The sequence below is a fragment of the Mus pahari genome, chromosome 7 (assembly GCF_900095145.1).
Source record: "Mus pahari chromosome 7, PAHARI_EIJ_v1.1, whole genome shotgun sequence".
In the NCBI taxonomy this organism is placed as follows: Eukaryota; Metazoa; Chordata; class Mammalia; order Rodentia; family Muridae; genus Mus; species Mus pahari.
Genome location: NC_034596.1, coordinates 102,148,298 through 102,167,692, shown reverse-complemented (window position 1 = coordinate 102,167,692; position 19,395 = coordinate 102,148,298). Strand labels below are relative to the sequence as shown.

At 42.4% G+C, this 19,395-nt stretch overlaps 1 protein-coding gene across 2 annotated transcripts in view; it reads left to right on the top strand.

Annotated features, from left to right (window-relative positions):
* Positions 1 to 18,902, top strand: part of Setd3 (SET domain containing 3, actin histidine methyltransferase) — a 68,494-nt gene extending 49,592 nt beyond the window's left edge. For both annotated transcript variants that reach the window (XM_021201502.1, XM_029541167.1), the window contains 7 exons: positions 6,267 to 6,325; positions 7,061 to 7,175; positions 12,316 to 12,390; positions 13,337 to 13,503; positions 14,340 to 14,425; positions 16,883 to 17,043; positions 17,810 to 18,902. In XM_021201502.1, coding sequence (XP_021057161.1) covers positions 6,267 to 6,325; positions 7,061 to 7,175; positions 12,316 to 12,390; positions 13,337 to 13,503; positions 14,340 to 14,425; positions 16,883 to 17,043; positions 17,810 to 18,262 — 1,116 coding nt within the window. In that variant the 3' untranslated portion in view covers positions 18,263 to 18,902. The remainder of the gene's footprint in view (positions 1 to 6,266; positions 6,326 to 7,060; positions 7,176 to 12,315; positions 12,391 to 13,336; positions 13,504 to 14,339; positions 14,426 to 16,882; positions 17,044 to 17,809) is intronic.
* Positions 18,903 to 19,395: the final 493 nt, after the last annotated feature.

Genomic DNA, 19,395 nt, shown 5'->3' with positions numbered 1-19,395 from the left:
TCTCAGCTGCCCTTGTCACAGCTTTCCTCACTTGGGATGAAGGCTTTCCTCTGTCTAGGAGGGAAAGATGTCTTTGAGGCTCTGAAGGGAATGGAAACACTCACTGCTGGTGGCTAAAACCATATATCTGCCTCAGTAGCTACTAGCAGGGAAAGGAAATGCCTTAGACTGGCAGCTCCAGGAACTTGGGAGGTTGCAGAGGACGGGCGACCTAGAGGGAGCTGGAGCTGTGGCCTCTCGAAAGCCGTGCCAGCTTCTTTTCCTGTTTGTCTTTTCTCTGGGTTTGCTGGATGTTAATTCTTCACTTACTTTCACAGGTGCACAGGATTTGTTGATGGGTCACTTGTTTTTTTAAATTTTCACCCTGATTATAATTTATAATTGTCTACTGTTAACTTGTTTTTAGTTTTTTTTCTTTCTAAATCAGTAAATATTTGAGTGAGTAAATAAGTGATTGACAGCTCATATGTGGTTGGCTTAGGCACAGTTTGATGTATGGTTGATTTTCCTTCAGTGTGTAGACATGATAACTAATAAGTACACTGTGGAGATGGTTTTTTGGTAATATTTTAGCAAACTGCAGTTAAATTTAAATTGCAGGTAGACTATAGATTCAGTCATCTAAAAGGTATTTTTAAATGTAATGAACAATAATGTTATTCTAATTTCATATTTTATTTAGTTTTAAGGTAATATATATTTGCTAGGAAAAAAACCTACTCTCCTACATACGCACACATTTGTGTGTGTGTGTGTGTGTGTGTGTGTGAGCACAAAGCAGAAAAGAAACTCTTGATTAGATGTGTATTGATGTAGTTAAATTTTTATTTGATCATATTGAGTGAGTTTGAAGAACTTTATGATGAAAAAATTCCCCAAAGAATTGAATGTAATCTGTGTTTAAGAATAAAAGTCTTAAAAATTGATTTTTCTTTCAAGAGCTGAATATATGAACCATGCTTTGATTCTGATTTATGGACATCAAAACTAAGTTGTAGATTCAACAGATACTTTATGGTTTGTCCTTCTGTTAAACTGTTCTGTATCCACTTGGAAAATAGAATACAAGAAGAGGGTTCACTGACTCCTAGATTCGTGCTGTGATGTGTGCTGTTTCTGGCTTGCCTTGGTCATGGAGCGTCACTGTCCAGTGTCTGGTGTCCTCTTTGTTCCCATCTTGCATCTCTCCTTCATTCTGCCTCCTTCTAGGGAAATCTCCTTTCATTCTCTGGTATTGTCTTAAAGGGAAAAGGGCTCCATCCAGACCTGAAGGACCAGCTGATGGAGCTGTGTGCTGCGTCTCTTTTCTCTTGTTTGATTTGCTGAAGTACTTATCAATGTTCCATCAAATGATGTTCTATCAGAAGCCCTGCAGAGCATCCCACTTATGAAACATATGTGACTGTGTCCAAGATCAGATATGAAGGTCTGCGTCTGCTTTCATCCTGGTAGCAGTAAGAGAAATGGGGTCATCTTTGGACTTAGGTGTATCTATCTTGGCAGATGAACCCATGTTCCTTTTAATTTATGTTTAAGTCATGTAAAATAAATGTATTTTAATCGTCAGTTTAATTACACAGTATCATGGCTTTTTATCAGAACAAACTTAGGTACAACTTATGAAATGCAATTCTGTAACTGTTGAAAAGAGCAGTGCTGGACTGCATTTGTGTTTTGAGAATTGATTATGCATTACAACCGTTGTAAATTCTTTAACATAGAATATTTAGGAGTCATTTTTATGGACTGATCAACTTCCCTTTTAGCATATTGAATAGCTGGCTCTGTGGAGTGACTGACGTATTCAGGTTGGCCTCCTGAAGCAATGCAGTTCAGGCACAAGAGATCCCAGCACAAAGGGATGATGGGTTTCGGGAAGATTCATGCTCTGGGCTCTTTATGTGTTGGGATCTTCTTTTTTCTTTTTTATATCAAATGATGTTCTATCAGAAGATAGAATATCAGTGTTCTTCAGCCTTTATTTAGGTTAAATTTGTTTCATTTGAGAATTGTTTTAGGAAATACCTAAGCATATTCATGCAAATAGCATTTTAAAATGTTTACAACTGCTTATTTCCTGGTGCTAAATGCAAAACCACCCTTGATTCAAACACATTTTGTTCCTGTGCACAACTATTAACGTTTTGAAGCTGCTTTGCACACTAAACGTTTCTGGGTTAGAGATCCACATAATAATGGAGTGTGCTTGTTTAGTTCTTCTCAGAGGTTTGTTGTAAGAGCTTAAAATAAGACTGCTGCTGACTTGTGTGATACACAGTAACTGTTTATTTAATGTAAGTTCACCCTGGATCGCTCCTCTCTCAGCCTGAGGAATTTGCATGCTGCATAGCAGCCATCTTCTTTTATACTTTATTAAATATCTGTCAATTATAAATATCAAGGTTTTACATTAATGTCAAGATAGTACATCAAAAATTCATGGAATATGTGACTTTTTCCAAGGGTATTTAATACTTAATGCATTTGTGTCATTTTTCTTCTCAGAGATATTGACAGCTTTTATTAAGTGTTTGTTAGGGAGATTTCATTTTTATCAAGGGACTATAAAGAGAAGCTGCATGCTAAATCAATTTTAAAAGCCAGAATATCATTCATTTTTCCATCTTCAAACACTTATAATCCATAGATTTTATTTAAATTTCTTCTTGGTTTATTTTTGTTTTATGTGAGTGGTAGTTCGTGACAGCACTTTAATAAGGATCAACTATGCTGACTGTAGTGGTTTTTAATTTCCTTAAGCATCACTACCAGACCCATGCAATATGGTAAATTCTTCAAAATGTCATACTTACATATTTAGCAATATTGCTTCTTTTTATTGAAGCCAAACAAACAATTTTAGATATTAATCTTTCCCAAACATAGTGATTATTTTGTACTAGGTACAATATTGCTGTTTCTTAAGGAGGATTCCTCCTTTGGATGGAAAAAGAAGAGCTTTTAGAGGGTCACCTGGCTTTGCATAGAGATTCTAGAATTATTTTAATTTTCACTTATTTTTGAGGTAGAGTTTTATATAGCCCAGTTTGGCCATTGCTTCTGAGTAACTAGGATTACAGGTGTGCGTCACCAGCCCTGGCTTTAGAAACTCAGCCTTGCATGCTCCCCGTCAGACAAAAGCTGTGCTGTTGTTTATTTCCACATCAACTATGTATTATGCTCTAGAAATAATCATGTGTTGTTTATGATTCGGAAGGAAACCTGTGTCTGGATTCAGAAGCTGTTTATTAGGATTTAGGGTAGAGCAGATAGAATCAGGACTCCTGCTGGCTCCTGCCAGAGGCCTGTTTCTTGGGTCTATGTGAGGATTCTCTGCACTGGTCCCACGTGTAAACCTTTGTCTGGGAAACTATGACACTAAAATCAATTGGCCACCAAGAATGAGGTTCATGGTTCATCTGCAGAAATCCTTAACATCCAGGGAGGGAAAGCCGTCAGGAGGCAGGTCAGACTTGTGGTGGTTTACGTCCAGAAGGGAGCAGAGTGTCTTTGCCTGTGTCAGGAGTGAAATATTTTCATATGAAGATATTTTATAAGCTTTCAGCTCACTTCAAATTAATTTTAGTCAACAGTGAAAGTTTTTTTTTTTTTTAATTTCTGTTCAGGTATTAAGTGAAAATTGTTTGCAATCAACATTTGTCTTAGTTTTTGTTCTTTTTTTTTTTTTTTTTAAATAAGGGAAGCCATTTATTTCCAACATTAAGTATTAAACATTAAAGAAAAATTATAGATGAATTATTTTTGATATTCAGATACCTCTAAATCCTTTAAGAATACTATATTCAGATGAAAGGTACTGGCTTTGGTTTGGTTTGGTTTGGTTTTTTTAGAAACCTGATTTTATTCAAATGAAGCTGAATGTTGCATGCACTCTTTCATGCTGCCAGTAGGTGGTGCTGGCGTCACAGTAGAGAGGCCTGCTGAGGAGGAAGCCACTGGCTGCCTCAGTGCCACATTTTGCTTCAGACTGTTAGGTTCATGGATCAGTGCAGACTGGCTTTTATACCAGAATCATGTGTACTAGGTACACCCTGTTTTTTGAGAACAGCTATTTCTAATGGTTTCTGAAAATGTTATATAACCACACAGAAAATATACTTACACATCTTTTTTTTTTTTACTGAGGTTTTTACTTTTAATGATTTTATCAGAACTGTTAAGTCATGCAGGATATATGCAAACTATTAGAAGGCGCACATTGGTTTAGCCTTCTTGGTCCTGGAGTGGCCATACATGTTCTTGAGGAATCCAAGATAAAGAAACTCAACTGTTGGAAGAATGCTTAAGTGCTTTTCAAAACTGAAAACTGTCAATTTTTTTCCCTATTTAATATCAGCCTTTTGGCGGGAGGGTGTTAAAATTTTACTATTTCTGAGATTTCACATAGGAATTTACCAACTTTCAAAAGGCCATAGTAAATTCCATAGTTTAAGAGAATTAAAACATTTTTAAAAAGTAAAATTTTTGCGTCTTTTAGACTTTGGAAAGAGAATTTGGGTGTGCAAAGTTCTCGATAATAAGATAAAATGAGATTTCACTTTATTACAAATCAAAGGAAGATTGATCAATAGAATCCGTTTTCCTTACTATTTTGCAGTTTGTCTCTTCTTACCAGGTTAGTTTTGAGAAGAGAAAAGGGCCTTACTGTGATTTATATGTTTAAAGGAAAATCTGGAGTCTGACTTGGCTATATGTGATAAATAAGAGGAAGGCATACCTCAGATCCTCAGAGCACAGGCTCCCGACTCCAGGGGCAGGCAGGTGGGGCGTGACTGACCTCCCCTAGTATACCACTTCCTGAAACAGACTGGAAATGCCCTGTCATGTTCTGTACATTCCCTTAAAGTCTCTTATTTAATTTCACATTGTTAGTATAATACTCATTTTATCTCATCGTGTTTTATTTATGTTGAGTTGGGTACTAGCTATGTAGCACAGGCAGGCCTCAAACTTTTGATCCTCCCATCTTCGCCTTTCAAGTGCTGGTGTTTACAGGTATGTACAGATACACCTGGCCCAACATGCACCTTAAAGATTATGTAAATACAGTTTTACATTTTGACTTTTCTTTCAAAGGCTTAAAATAGGCTATAAAGAAAGGAGAAGCAGGCACCTGGGAGCTAACACCCAGTTATCCCCTTTTGTAATATATCATTTGTCTAAGATTATGCACCAAGGACAAGCTTTTGTTTTCCAATTGATTTACGGTTTGAGCCACTTCTACCTCATTCCCTACTGCCCTGCACACAGTGCCAGCCAACACAGAACAGGGGGCAGTGATGAATTGGAGTGCACTTGTGGTGCCGTACCTGGAGTTAAAACTGTGCTGTGTGAAGCCACACTAGCAGGCACATGATCAGCTTCAGCAGATCTCGTCTTCAGCTCAGAAGCAACCATTCGTCTGATCACTTAGCAGCAATCTGTCTCAGACTGTAACTGAAACTTAAGGTTAAAATCACACTGTCACAGCTTTAATTTCTTAACTGAGACAGAGTTTTAAGTGTGTAAAGGTCTAAGGGGTAGGGCATTATAAAAAGGGAATGTGAAGCTGTAAAATTTTCTTCCATGTGTAAAGTTTTGGATATTTTATCAAATGTTCTTTTGTTTAGAGAAAAAAGTAATTTAAAATAATGCTGGTCTGTTTTATCTTTATCTTACTTGTAAAATTTACTTCATTCTCTCACAAGACTTTGCTTGATTTCCTGTGTTTGATCCACATTTACTGTGTAAATAATTAATTGCACCTAAGTCGATTGTCATCAAGTGTTATTAGAGAATGTGAGAGTATTTCCAGCATAGTAGAGGGTTTGTAAGTATTGCTTCTTGTGACATACAAAGAGAATAAAATCTAGCCGGAGAACATATGAGACCCCCAGGAGAGGCAAGCCCTCCCTATTGGCTTTGCAGGCTCCGTGTTCCTTTCAGAGCTCATACTCGTAGCAAAGGGTGTGCCTGCCTTTGTGAAGCAGTCCACCTTACACTGTTGTGTGTGGTGTCTGTGGGTTCCGGATGGAAGTGTGAAGGAGCAGATTTATGGCGGCTGCTGGGCACAACAAATTAAGTTGACAGTGATGTATGAGGGCACAATAGCACACTGATCCCTCAGTTGCGCGGCTGGACGCCTCCTGCTTCATTTGGCTCTTGTTAGGATCTGTTAGCAGCTAAATAATGAAATTCTGTTGACTGATTTCTGTTTTCTCCCTTTTTCCCTCCACCTCTGCGCTTCCTAAAACCGTCATTCCTAGACCCATCCTCATGCCAACAAACTGCCCTTGAAGGATTCTTTCACTTACGAGGACTACAGGTTTGTGAGGGGCACTGGGTTGAGGGTGGTTTCTGAGGATCTGGAAGTGAGGGAAGCTCGTCAGCAAGTGGCCTGCTGCGACCACTTACAGTGTTGAAGTAGGGCGGTCTCAAAAGCCACACTGAGCAGCTTTGATAAGCATTGGCATTTTGACAGCTGCCAAGAAACTGCTGTGAACCTGTAATGCCAGTGGCTTGCCTGAGGTAGCCAAGGGGCGTTTGGGCTTAACATTAGTGTTAAGTATTGCTAAAGGACTTTTTCTCTTTTAAGTAGATTAATATTAGTGTGAATCAGGGATTCTTTTTGAACATTAAGTTAATGCACTATATGTAATAAAAGTGCCGTGTTCCACATCTCATACACACCTTGGAGGGGGTCTGATTGGAGAGGAGAAACAGCACCCACTTGTCAGTGAGGCTCAAAGCCCTACCAGGAAAGTCAGCGTCTGGGTGACAGGGAGCTGGCTTTGGAGAGAGCAGTTTCATCACCTCGTAGGTTGAGACCCCTGCTTCTCCTGGTTCCTTTGCCCACTCGGTGGGCTGTGTGCAGGCTTCCTTTCCTGCCATTCTGCCCCCCTCCTCTTTCTCTCAATTCTGCCTTTAGTTCTAAATGGTACAAAAAAGCCTGAAAACTGGGAGCCACTTGACAACCTCAATTTCCTAATTGAGTTCATTCTTGTGGGGGTGGCTTTTACACAAATTTACTCTTAATTTGTTTATTTTCTTTTTATAACAGGTGGGCCGTCTCGTCAGTTATGACACGGCAAAACCAAATTCCTACAGAGGATGGTTCCCGGGTGACCTTGGCTCTGATTCCTTTATGGGACATGTGCAATCATACCAATGGCCTGGTAAAGATCTCTTCCTGGGGTTGAGGCTGGGGGCTGCTGAGCTTCTGAGTGGATATTCTCCTTGGCTCCTTATTTCCCCTGCCAGCTGTCCCCAGGACAAGCAGAAGCAACCCTTGCTCTCTACTGCCTGCCTCTAATAGAAGCTGGGTGTCTCTTCATACTGAAGACTGAAAACTCCAATCTTAGAGCACTGTGAGAGACTGCTGCGACTGCGTTTGTGTAGTCAAAGCCCCAGCCCCAGCTCTCACAGTCATTTTCTTGTCTTACTGGACCACAGACTCAACGGGCCACTTTGCTTTTTATTCTCTTACAAGTAGGAATTTATTGAAGAAAACCTTCCATTATTCTCTCTCTTTATGGCTCATGGCTCTTTCTTTCTGATCTCTGCTGACTCCTTTTCACCCCTTGCCCTGCTCTGTTCCTCAGCCTCTATGATTTACCTGCTTTGCTCTGGAACCTGTGTATGGGGAGGTTTGTGTGCTAGGCTCTGGGCACAAGTGCAGGGCTGCCTGGTGACTGGCTGAGTGAAGACAGGAAGCGTCTTCCTGTGGCCAATTCTGTAAGGGAAGAGAGCAAGTCCTGTTCCTCCACATTCTTGGGTTCCAGATGACATGGGGCTGAAGCTTTCTCTGTGATGAGGACTCATACAGGTGGGGGTGACAAACCCAGCTCATTCTGAAGTTCTCAGCATAGCTGGCCTGCAGGGTGAGTTGGGTTTGATTCCTGTTCTGCAGTGCCAGCTTGCTTTGTTATTATTAGCAATATTATAAATAGATTAAAGAAATGCTGAAAATGATTACTTCCCATCTATACAGAGGCCTGAGCACATGCGCTGTGCAGCAAACACTCAAGGCAAACTGTCCTCCTGCTAATTCTGGTCGTCTTTCAGATCTTCACAATAGCTGAACTGTAGCAAGGAAGAATTATGCTTTTATAATTACACTTTGTCTTAATTTAGATATGCTTAATTTAATTAGCAGGACTAAGAAATAGTAGCATGTTTTACATTTTCATTAATGAATATAATTTTTATATTCTTTGTTCTTTTTTCTCCTTTAGAGAGAGACATTTTTAAACTGATAAGCTTGAAGTTTAAATATCTGACTCTTGTGTTTTCTTGTCCCTCTATAGGAACTAGATTACTCTTTCCCAAACCGAGTTGATCTTAAAATTTATTTTCATTTCCAATATTAAATAATCAAAAAGAATTAAATAATACAGAAGTCTTTGGTAAAATAAAATAAGCCACTCTAGTCACCTACAGTCCTAATGTCCTCTGGATTCCTAGCTGCACGGAAGGCTGCTGAAGCTGAGGGTACTGTCCCACTCTCTTCTGTCTTTGACTGTGTGTGGACTCTTACATACACATTTATAGGCATTCTGAATTTGGGCATTGGTGTTACATCCCTGCCAGTATGGTAAAGCTGTGCACTCTGGAGTTTATCTCAAATTAAGAATAGCAGACAACTCTTGGTATATCTTTTTCTCTAATGTAATTTGTGTGTCCTATAATCTACCATTGTTCTCTGCTAACCCTCAGAAAGGTTGTTCAAGAAGACAGTGTGCCATCCTTGTCCCATATACCTAACTGGATACTTTTGTTGATTTTTTTTTTTTGTCTGTTGCCATGAGGTTTTATGGGGCATTGAGTGTGGCAGCATTTAAAGAATGCAGTTTTCAAACTGTAAAGCTGTATATCATACTCATGACCAGTTAACCTATTTTTAAAATGAGGTACTTGAACTCAAGGTTTGGCTTTTCAGTGAAAGGCTTTTATTCTGGGTGTCTGTGTGGACTCTCCTTTTACCATTAGACTCTTACAGGGGAGCTCAGGAGAAAGGTGTGGCCCACTAGTGCTGTCTGCTTTCAACAGTAGTCTGGACCCTAGGGACACTCTGTGGTGGCAGCAAGGCAGAAGTGCTGCCTAGGATTCTGATGAATGGGAGTGAAGTCCTTTGCCCCCTGGAGAAGCAAGTTTTAAGGTTTTCTTAGGCCCATTCCTGAGCTATAGGAAATATATCTCTGTGTGTACTCTTACATGGATACCTGTTCACAGGTTTGTGCAGGTGTGTGTGTGTGTGTGTGTGTGTGTGTGTACTCTTACATGGATACCTGTTCACAGGTTTGTGCAGGTGTGTGTGTGTACATTGTTAGTATTGTGTGTGTGTGTGTGTTTGTACTCTTACATGTATACCTGAACACAGGTTTGTGCAGGTGTGTGTGTGTGTGTGTGTGTACACTGTTGGTATTTGTGTGTGTGTGTGTGTGTACTCTTACATGTATACCTGTTCACAGGTTTGTGCAGGTGTGTGTGTGTGTGTACATTGTTAGTATTGTGTGTGTGTGTGTGTGTACATTGTTAGTATTGTGTGTATGTGTGTACATTGTTAGTAGTGTGTGTGTGTGTGTGTGTGTGTGTGTACATTGTTAGTATTATGTGTGTGTGTACATTGTTAGTATTGTGTGGATGGAGGCCAGAAGTCAAGGCTGCATGGTTTCTCTAGTGTTCTCCACCTCATAGTTTGTTGGTTTGGTTTTTGGTTTTTTGAGACAGCTTTTCTCTGTGTAGCTCTGGCTGTCCTGGACCTTGATCTGTAGACCAGGCTAGCCTTGAACTCAGAGATCCACCTGCTTCTGCCCCCTAAAGGTGTGTGCCACCACCACCCAGCTCTCCCTCATATTTGTGAGACAGGTCTCACACACTAACCCTGGAGCTTGCTGCTTTCACTAGGTGGTCTAGGAGGTTTCCCTGACTTTGGTCCTCTGTGAGGATGTTAAAGATGCACACCACTGTGCTTGGGTTGTTTATTTAATTTAATGTAAATTCTAGAGATCAAACTCTTATTCTTATGCCTGCACAGCAAACATTTTACCACCACACCATCTCCCTCATTTTGCAAATGTGTATCTTTAATCTTGCTGGATCTGTCCAAAATTATCAGAGTTGACAGAATTTTTCCTGTCAGTTTACCTGAGAAGGTCTCTGCTAAGGGGTCTATAGGCAGTTGTGTGTGTTGTGGTGACAGTATCATACATGACTGTCAGTCAGTGTGTTAGAAAGCTTTCAGGGCCCTCTGGTTAACTGGTGAAAAGCCCCAAGATACTTGGATTCTAAGCTCAGATCAGAACTCCAGTTTTCATAAACATGTACAGTCTCACCTACTTCTGACTTCTTGCTGTCCCTAATACCAGTACAGCCCCCTTCAGTGCTTTGTGCTTGCTGCTGCTCAGAGCACTTGTCCCTCAATGCTCATGACACTTGGAGTTACTGTCAGGTTAGGCCAGCTACCGTGGGCATTCTGTCACACAATCCCCTCCTTATCCTGTGTGACCTTCCTACATTGCCCATACATTAGAGTTCCTTTGGGGTTTTTTTTTTGTTTGCTGTTTGTTTGTTTGTTTGTTTGTTTTTAATATAATCTTTTGTAGCCTGGACTGGTTTTGAACTTGCTATGTAGTCACAGATGGCTGGAACTCCTTCAGCTCCGAGTGCTGGGTTACAGGTGGTACTTACTTCACTGCACCGGCCTCCACCCATTACTTTGAGAAGTCCATTATCTGTTGCTGTGAAGTGACAAGCATATACACTCGGGTCTCAAGTTGAATCAACACGTATGCATTGTGTCATTCCTTCATACACGATGCAAATAATGGATGTACACTGAGGAAATTGAGACAAAGATGGAAATGGTTCTGTCCTCTGTATGTGTGAGGGAGTCATGTGTCACACTCTCTCTCCTGTGGTGCTGCTTAATAGATGAGTCTTTGATTCTCCAGGATGGAATGAATGTGACCAAAAGGAGCCAGAGTGTACACAGTCTAGGAGGTTGGCAGGACTCCGAGGGATGAGGCATCCAGATGGACTGTTTACTGAATTGGGTCTCAATTCCCTCCCCTGGGAGTTTGTGCCTCAAGGCAGTCTTTTCAAAGGCAGTGTCAGGTGTTAGGGACTGTACATCAAACACTGGAGACTCTGATTTGAAAAACACTCCTGGTTCATGGAGGCTGGGGGAGGCAGTTATATAGGCGTAGGTGGTGGCAGCTAGAGAAGAGAGAGGATGGGGTGAAGTGAAATGGGGGGGGTGTTCCCCAAAAGAAGAGTGATTTCTGAGTCTCAAAGAAGAGTAGGAGTTAAAGAAAACTCCTACTATCTACTCCCTACTACGAGAGGGAACAGGACTATGACCTATGTGGCAGAGAACACCAGACTCTGAGGCCTTCTGGGAACTTGGCACTGTCCAGAATTACTATGTGATGAGCAGTGTAAAGAAGTGCAGTGCTGCAGCCTAGACCACTCAGAAGGGGTTTGAAGATTACATGTTGATAAAGCAAGGGAAAGAACTAGGCATGAGGAGGGAAACTGGATAAGAAGATTCAAAAGGTATTTAAGAGTTTGTGGGCAGTTAAGAGCAGTCACATCTGTGTATTGCATGCAGAGACCTTGCCAAGACAGGTGTGCCATGGGTTGGGGTCAGGATAGAGGACTTTTCTGTACCATCTGTACTATATGGGCTTTTAAAAACTCTTAGTAAAAGAAAGGGACTAATAACTATTTACTTTGCCTTTGCTTACCTGAAAGTTATAGTTGACTGTAATTACAGAATAAAATGTGTCTGTGACTTAGAAGTGGCTCTTTTCTTGTCTTCTTGATTCTTACACAGTAGGAAAAAACCCACTTTTTATGTATTTCTGGTAAAAGAGTCCAGGGCCTTGAGCATATTAAACCCATGCTCTATCACTGAACTAAATTCTTCCTTCACATTGATTTTTTCCCTGGGCAAAAGTTATATAAAAGTAACACTTGTAGGTAAATACAGAAACCCCAAAGGTCCCCATGAGTCGTGAACGGGCAGGGTGGCCAGTGTGGGTGTGGGCCTTTTGTCATCTGTGGAAACCTTACTCTGGGCTCAAAGGCAGTAATTTTCTTATAGCGTGTTTGGTGGAGACCCAGAAATGATGCACACTGTCTTCCCAAGAGAGATTGATTTACTTCAGATTTGCAGTTTCCTGTAAAGTCTTCGATGTGCGTGGAAATGACTGGCATCCTTACCAGCTCTTTGCTGCCCTGTAAGCACCTCTAGTCACCTTTGCCCTGAGGGAACAGCGCCTGCCTCATCACCCTTCTTTCTCTCCTTCCTAGATCACAACTGGCTATAACTTGGAAGACGACCGCTGTGAGTGTGTGGCTCTGCAGGACTTTCAGGCTGGAGATCAGGTAGGTTCCAACATTCTAGCTGAGAGCCAACCCATGGGCACTGAGGAGTGGCTTTTTATCCTTAGGAGGCATTGGGCACAGGGAGGAGCTGGGACACTGACCAAATCTTGGCTCAGAAAGATGCTTTGAATTGTACTTTGCATTCTGGAAGAAAACAATGTAGCTGTTTGCACAACTGAACCCCACTATGTGTGATACTGTTGTTAGCCAGAATAGATTTTGTCAGACAATACTGAAATAAATGTTTTGTTTCATAAGCTGCATTTCTTTATAAAGAGGTAGTATTTAAAAGAGGTGGGGCTTAGGTAGCTAAATCCTAAGGGAGTTAGAACAATCATCCCTGCCCTCTTAGGCTTTCACCCCAATATGTATATTTTTATATCTAATAATTTGAGTAGAGGCACAGTTAAGTTTCCCAGTCAATTTGAAATACACATCTATAAATCTCAGTATTTATCAGTTTTATAACCCAGCACATAGTAAAAACCTAATAGAGACAAACACTACCTTCCACTTGGTCTTCTCTTGAGAAAGGTTCATAGCCTGTTAGTGTGAAAGTGCACAATCTGTGGAGTAGGTTTCTGACAGGAGTTAAGTTAAAGGCCTATTCTGGAGTATTCCCCTGTTTTAGAAGGAAAGGAAGACGTGATAAATTTTAAAGTACGGTTTCATTTTAAAGCCCGTCTCCCCTGCCTAGTCGTAGTAGCCATGTGCATTGGGCTTCCTCTCCTTAGCTATGCGTTTGGGAGCTTAGGAGGATTGCACACGTTCACCTTCCATGCAGCAGGCTTTAACCAAGTGGATGTGTGGTTACTTCAGAAGTCTGTCTACTGCTTTAAAAGTAGTGCTGATATATGAGAACTAAGCCTTTGCTTGCTCTGCTCTGTTTTAAGAATGCATACTAAGTATGTTTTAATGTCCTATTTTCTTCTTTACTGCATCTTAGATTTACATTTTTTATGGCACTCGGTCAAATGCAGAGTTTGTGATCCACAGTGGTTTTTTCTTTGACAATAATTCCCACGACAGAGTGAAAATTAAGCTGGGTGTGAGTAAAAGTGACAGGCTCTACGCCATGAAGGCTGAGGTCCTGGCTCGGGCTGGCATCCCAACGTACGTACACAGTAATGTGGCTTGGCTCTTCCCTTTGGTGCGTGTAGTATTGCCATTACGTAGTGTTTAATTGGTGTGTTAATAAAACTCCTCCACAGTAGTGTGTCTTAATCCCTTTATCCCTATTACACAGCAGATTCAGACCTTGACGATGTGTGGCGATTTACCAGTGCTTCCAGATAGATATAAGTGTGTTGCTAGCAGCACCCACAGCTAGTTCCAGGGGATCTGGCCTGCAGTCCTTGTTAAGTTAAATAAGTGCTCTGGTATCATTAATGTCTTTCACCTTGAAAAGGTTAATGACATGGATCAATTTGTTTTGTTTAATTCTTTGCCACTATTAGTTTCTGTAATGAAGTCATGACCTCAGTGATTCCATGAATTTCTGGTTAGTTTCTTTAAATTTTCTTTCATTTGAGATGTGAAGTGGTAAAGAAGATGAGAATTATGATTTATTAGTTCTCCAGGGACTAGAGGAACCATTCTTAATGAAAATGGATTATCTGAACTTTTTTTTATTGAACTTGTCAATATTTGGTTAATGATAAAGTGTGAGCTCAACATGAATTATTGTTAGTGCTCCTTAAGGACTGTGGGTGTGTTTAATTCTCTCACCATGAGCATGTGACCCCAGAGTCAGGTCGGTAGGCAGTAGGCATCTGGCAAAGGTGGCTAGTGCCTGCAGGACCTCCCCACCCACCAGCCTCTTGCTTTCCAAGGTGCCTATCATAGAGTAAGGCTCAGCTCTGCTCCTTGAGGACCACTGCTGGTGTGTGGGCCCAGGCACCTTTCTCTGGAGGAACTGTGGGTCTGACCTCAGATTCTGTTGTTTTCAGATCCAGTGTTTTTGCATTGCATTTTACTGAGCCACCCATCTCTGCCCAGCTTCTAGCTTTTCTCCGAGTATTCTGCATGACTGAAGGTAAAAATAATTTCAGATGAAAAAGTATTTTTTTCTTCTTATATTATGAAAACGTAAAGCGGGGGGGGGCGTTAAATTATAGATAAAATTCTTAAGATGGTAGAAGAAAGATGGCAAAATTAGAGAAAGAACTAATCTGTTATCCACTGCGTTTGAAGAGCATAGACATCCTGGGAGGGTGATCTGTAGACTGCACCTGTGTAAAACAAAGTGTTCCTGGCCACACACCGCTCTGGATTTCAGACCCAGGAAGGAACATCCATGCATTGAGCACCCGTTTTATACTCGCTTAGAACAAATCGTCTGAACCTGCTGAGCTGAGTGGCCTGGGAGGCCCTGCTTTTGTTGTGCGCCCTGAACTGCTCCCAGGGCTGGGACCCCATTTGTAGTGGAGCCTGTTGTTTTATGCTACTTTCAATCCTGTTCAGAATGGCTGGGCCAGAGAATAAGTGAATGCTTTACTGACTTTCTAGAACAAAGCCTCCTGATCGTTAGGGAGAGTGTAGCTGGCTAAAGCCATGGAGATGTGGCTGTCCCTACTGTCTTACCCCTTCTCATGTGTGTAAGGACTTGACAGGGAGCTGGATGTACAAGAGCTTAGTCCTAGAATGTAGGTAGGCAGTGTAGACACTATTGGGAACCAGAGACAGGGTAGCTAGCTGTCCCTGAAGAGCAAACACCTTCCAGAGATCCACCGCCATTTACACAGAGGCTTTTTTGTGCACAAGCTAGGGTGATCTGTGGTATTTTATTTTATATTTAGTGAGCGAGGAATCAAGTGGGGGGGGCATGCTGGTAATGGCAGTCCCTGTAGCTTGTGCAGTGCCCAGTACTTAACGCGATGCTTCCTGTATTTTTATCTCTTCTGCCTTGTAAGGTGTTTCCTGTCACACTTGATGTAGAGATTCCAGTTCAAAGAGTATGAGAGGTTAGGAAAGGGGCACACACTCAGCTAGTAATGGGATAACCTTGACTCAGAACCAACTGCATTACTTCCATGTCCCAGACATCCCCATGTTCCTGCTGATATTCAGATAATAGAATTCACAGAGCAATTCTTCCTGAAGACAGTGTATTCAAGTGTGGTGAAGGAGGGGAGAAAGGTACAGTAGTATGAGATATTTTCTATAGAGGGAGAAGCTCACAGGCAGATGAGTGTCCTCACTCAGTGTGACAGACTCGGGCCACCTTGGGACAGGGAACCTCTGGGAAAAGGATGAACAGGACACAAAAGGTTTGTTGTCTAGCTGGTCAGGCCAGTGGCTGCTTTGTATGGCTTGTCTGCAGCCATGTGAGCTGTGTCCAGCTTTTCTGCACATCTGCTGGAGAGCACGCCTCTGCCTCTGCACTGAGCGGAAAGCTGGGAGGCCAGGAGTGACAGCCGTGACTCAGCACTGGAGATTTCTGCAAAGAAATTCCTGTTTCTAAAGAAGCTTTTTTTTTAAAAAAAGATCTGTATCTCTAAAAAGGGTTATAAACTAGAGAGTCAAGTATCTAAAACCCTGAATTTTTACCTTGGACCTAGATAGTCATTTTTTTTAAACATCAGATAACATGCAGTTTTTAAAAATTATCTTATGTTTATTGCTGTCCTTTAGTTTCTTCTCAGTCATCAGAAGACAGTTTGTCATGTCGAGACAATTGATGTAGTCTTTGAATTACTCCAACTAATACTAATAAAAGTTAGGTTTGCTGTCTGCACAGCTCCTCGATTTGCATTGTAAATAGTGACAGCTGTAAGGCATCTAGCTCTGAAAAAGATACTTGTCTCACAGTTACATAAGAAGCATGGGTGTGTGTGTTAAACTGAACAGGATGCATAGGAGATGAACTGCTCAGAGCCATTGCTGAGTTCTTCCTTCTTACACATAGTTTTGAAGGTGATTGAGAGGCTGTGTTATGTCCCAGGATGATAGTGACTCTCCTCAGTATCTTTAAGACATTTTCTTTTTATCTTATTTTATTTATGTATATGTGCCTGTGTGTCTTGATTGCATACACTGGGTGTGCAGTGGCCACTGGAGTTAGAGATGGTTGTAAGTTGCTATGTGGGTGCTGGGAATTGAAGCTGGGACCTCTGGGGGTACCCAGTACTCTTAACCTGGGGCTGTTCCCTCAGGCTCAGTGTCTTTGACCCAGTTGGCAAGACTGAGATCTTTACTCGAGTTCTATCCCAGTGAGGGATGAGATGTGGCCGTAGAAGGTCTTCAGAACCTGTCTCCAGGCTTTCAGTACCCTCTCTGAAGGAGTGCTAGGTGGGGCTGTTTTCAGTGCTGAGCCAGCACTGCCTGTCAGGGAGGCCTCCTGGCCTGGAGCTTAGCTCTGCCTCTGCTTAGAGAGGCTGGAGGATGACGGTGCTGTGGGAGCCACAGTACTGTGGGAGCCGCAGAGGACGACTTGTCCGAGTGAGAGCTGTGCTGTCCTCCTGACCGACCGGCTGCTGTGTGTCTCTTGTAGAGGAGCTGAAAGAGCATTTGCTAGGGGACAGCGCCATTGACAGGATCTTCACTCTGGGAAATGCGGAGTTTCCTGTCAGCTGGGACAATGAGGTCAAACTTTGGACATTTCTGGAAGATAGAGCCTCACTTCTTTTAAAAACATATAAAACAACAATTGAGGTAATTAGATGAATGAGGATCATGCTTTGTTGTGTTTCTAGTCCTCAATTCATTCTGATTCTTAGCAAAATGTATGTTTGACATTTCCTTATTTGGTATCAGTGTTTGTCAGTTTTATCATGTTTATATTAATAGCATCTGATAAATTTTATAGTTAGTACTTTTGAAAAATATCTTTAATTCATGATACCACAAACATAAGTTTGCATTTTACAAGATTTTCCCTCTCCTATCCCCTCTCCCCTCCCCTTCCCCTCCCCTCCTCCCCTCCCTCCCTTGCACCAGCATGTAGTACATTAGATTGTTAAGCCCAGAGGCTTGCCTGTGCAGCCAAACCCCCGACGTGTTTTCAAGACAGCGTCATTAAGCTCCCCCAGGCCTTGAACTTAGAACCATCCTGACTCAGCCTCCTGACTAGCTGGGATTACAGGCTGCTCACCAGGCCTGACTGGAAGACCTGTTTCTCTCTTCACTCTGGACACACATGGGAGCTGCAGTCAGTGGTTAACGTTGTGTAAAGCCATCCATTCTGTCTTGGCTCCACTTACCTGGCCTTACCTTTGTTTTGAGAGTCCCAACTTCCTATAACAAGAGCCCTAAGTCAGGCTGTAGTTTTGTTGGGTGTGTTGAGTCATGGGCGCTGTGAGTCCTCAGTTTAAAAGCTGTTAGCACCCTTACCCTCTCCCTCAGGCTGATAGCTGCTCCATGCAGCTTTGCTGCTTTAAGTCATTAATTTGGTGTCTTGCCATCCCCACTTCCCCCCCAGGAAGATAAGATCGTCTTGAAAAATCCTGACCTCTCTGTCCGGGCCACAATGGCCATCAAATTGCGCTTGGGTGAGAAGGAGATTCTGGAAAAAGCAGTGAAGAGTGCGGCTGTGAACCGGGAGTACTACCGTAAACACATGGAGGAGAGGGCACCACTGCCCAGATACGAGGAGAGTGACCTGGGGCTCTTGGAGGGTGGTGTGGGGGACTCAAGGCTCCCTCTGGTCCTGAGAAAGCTGGAGGAGGAAGCAGGTGTGCAGGAGTCTCTGAGCCTCACAGAGACTGTCGGCAAAGTCAAGGCTGCTGAAAACGGGCTTGTCAATGGGGAAAACTCGATCCCTAATGGGACCAGGTCTGAAAATGAAAGTTTAAGCCCAGAAGAAAGTGAAAACGTGACTGGAGACACCGAAACGTCTTCAGGCAGCATGGGCAAGGTGAAGGAGCGACTCTGAGATGCTCTTGGGATCCAGTTGAGCAGAAGTTTCGGACAGCCCACCACATCACCATGTTCCTTGTTAACATTTTTCTTTTCGCAGAGAGGAAAATATGTTTTTGCTGCTTTATATAAAAGTGATTTTTAAGTTATTTTAAAGATCTAGCTTCCCTATTTGATTAAGATTGCCATCTTGCTTCTGGGCAGAACAAAGTAGTGAACAGCAGCGGAGAGGAAAGGAGGCACCCTTGAACGACTGCAGACCAGCTGTGGGCACTCGCTGCTCCTCCAGGGAAGGGTGAGGTCCGTTCTCAGCTGCACTCGAAGGCCTGCTGTACTCACTCCAGAATGAGTGCTGGCTCTGCCTCTGGCTGCAGAGTTGAGGTTGGACTCTGGGTGTGGAGTAGATGGTGGAGATGAGGCACAGTGGAGAGAAAGCTGGGCGAGGCCGTTCAAATAGAGTCTGGGTTTCTTAATAAGAATATCCCCAGTACCAAAAGAAAAGGTAAGGTGGCAACCTGATTTTTTAATGGCTTAAAATGTTGATGATGATTCTAATTGTATAAACACACACATATATCTAGTGATTTCTAAGGATTTGTTTACCTTTTGTGTTCTGTTTTGCTGTATTAAAAATTTGTCCTTTTCCTTAAATCAAAGTAGGACTTGAGTTCTCCTCGGTTTTCACGCTGGCTTTGTTTCAGAGGTGCACTGACTCCAGTGGTGGCAGTGGAGCGTCACAGACACCAAAGCGTGGCTCACACATGGTGTCAGGATAAGGCGGCTCCCTGGCTTTCTGGTTCACAACAAGCTAGAGATTTTCAAAGCTACCCTTTTGAGTAAAACCCCTTATTAAAAGAGAAACCATGACTGGTGTTTTTGTTTGTTCCTTGTCTTTGGGAGTAGTGCAGGCCCTTTGCGTGGAGCTTTGAACAGACCACCTCGCATGCTCCCTGACCCCTGGGGAATGCTGCCATGTCCCTGCTGTGCTCAACACACACAGAGCTTTGGTGGGTACATGCCTGAGTGCCCAGAGGCCTACAGAAGCGCTGCCCCCTTCTTAAGCCACCAGCAGGGCTCTAGTGGGATCCCAGGTCTTAAGGAATCACAGGGCACAAGATAGAGGGAGAAGGAAGGCTGCTTTTATGGGAT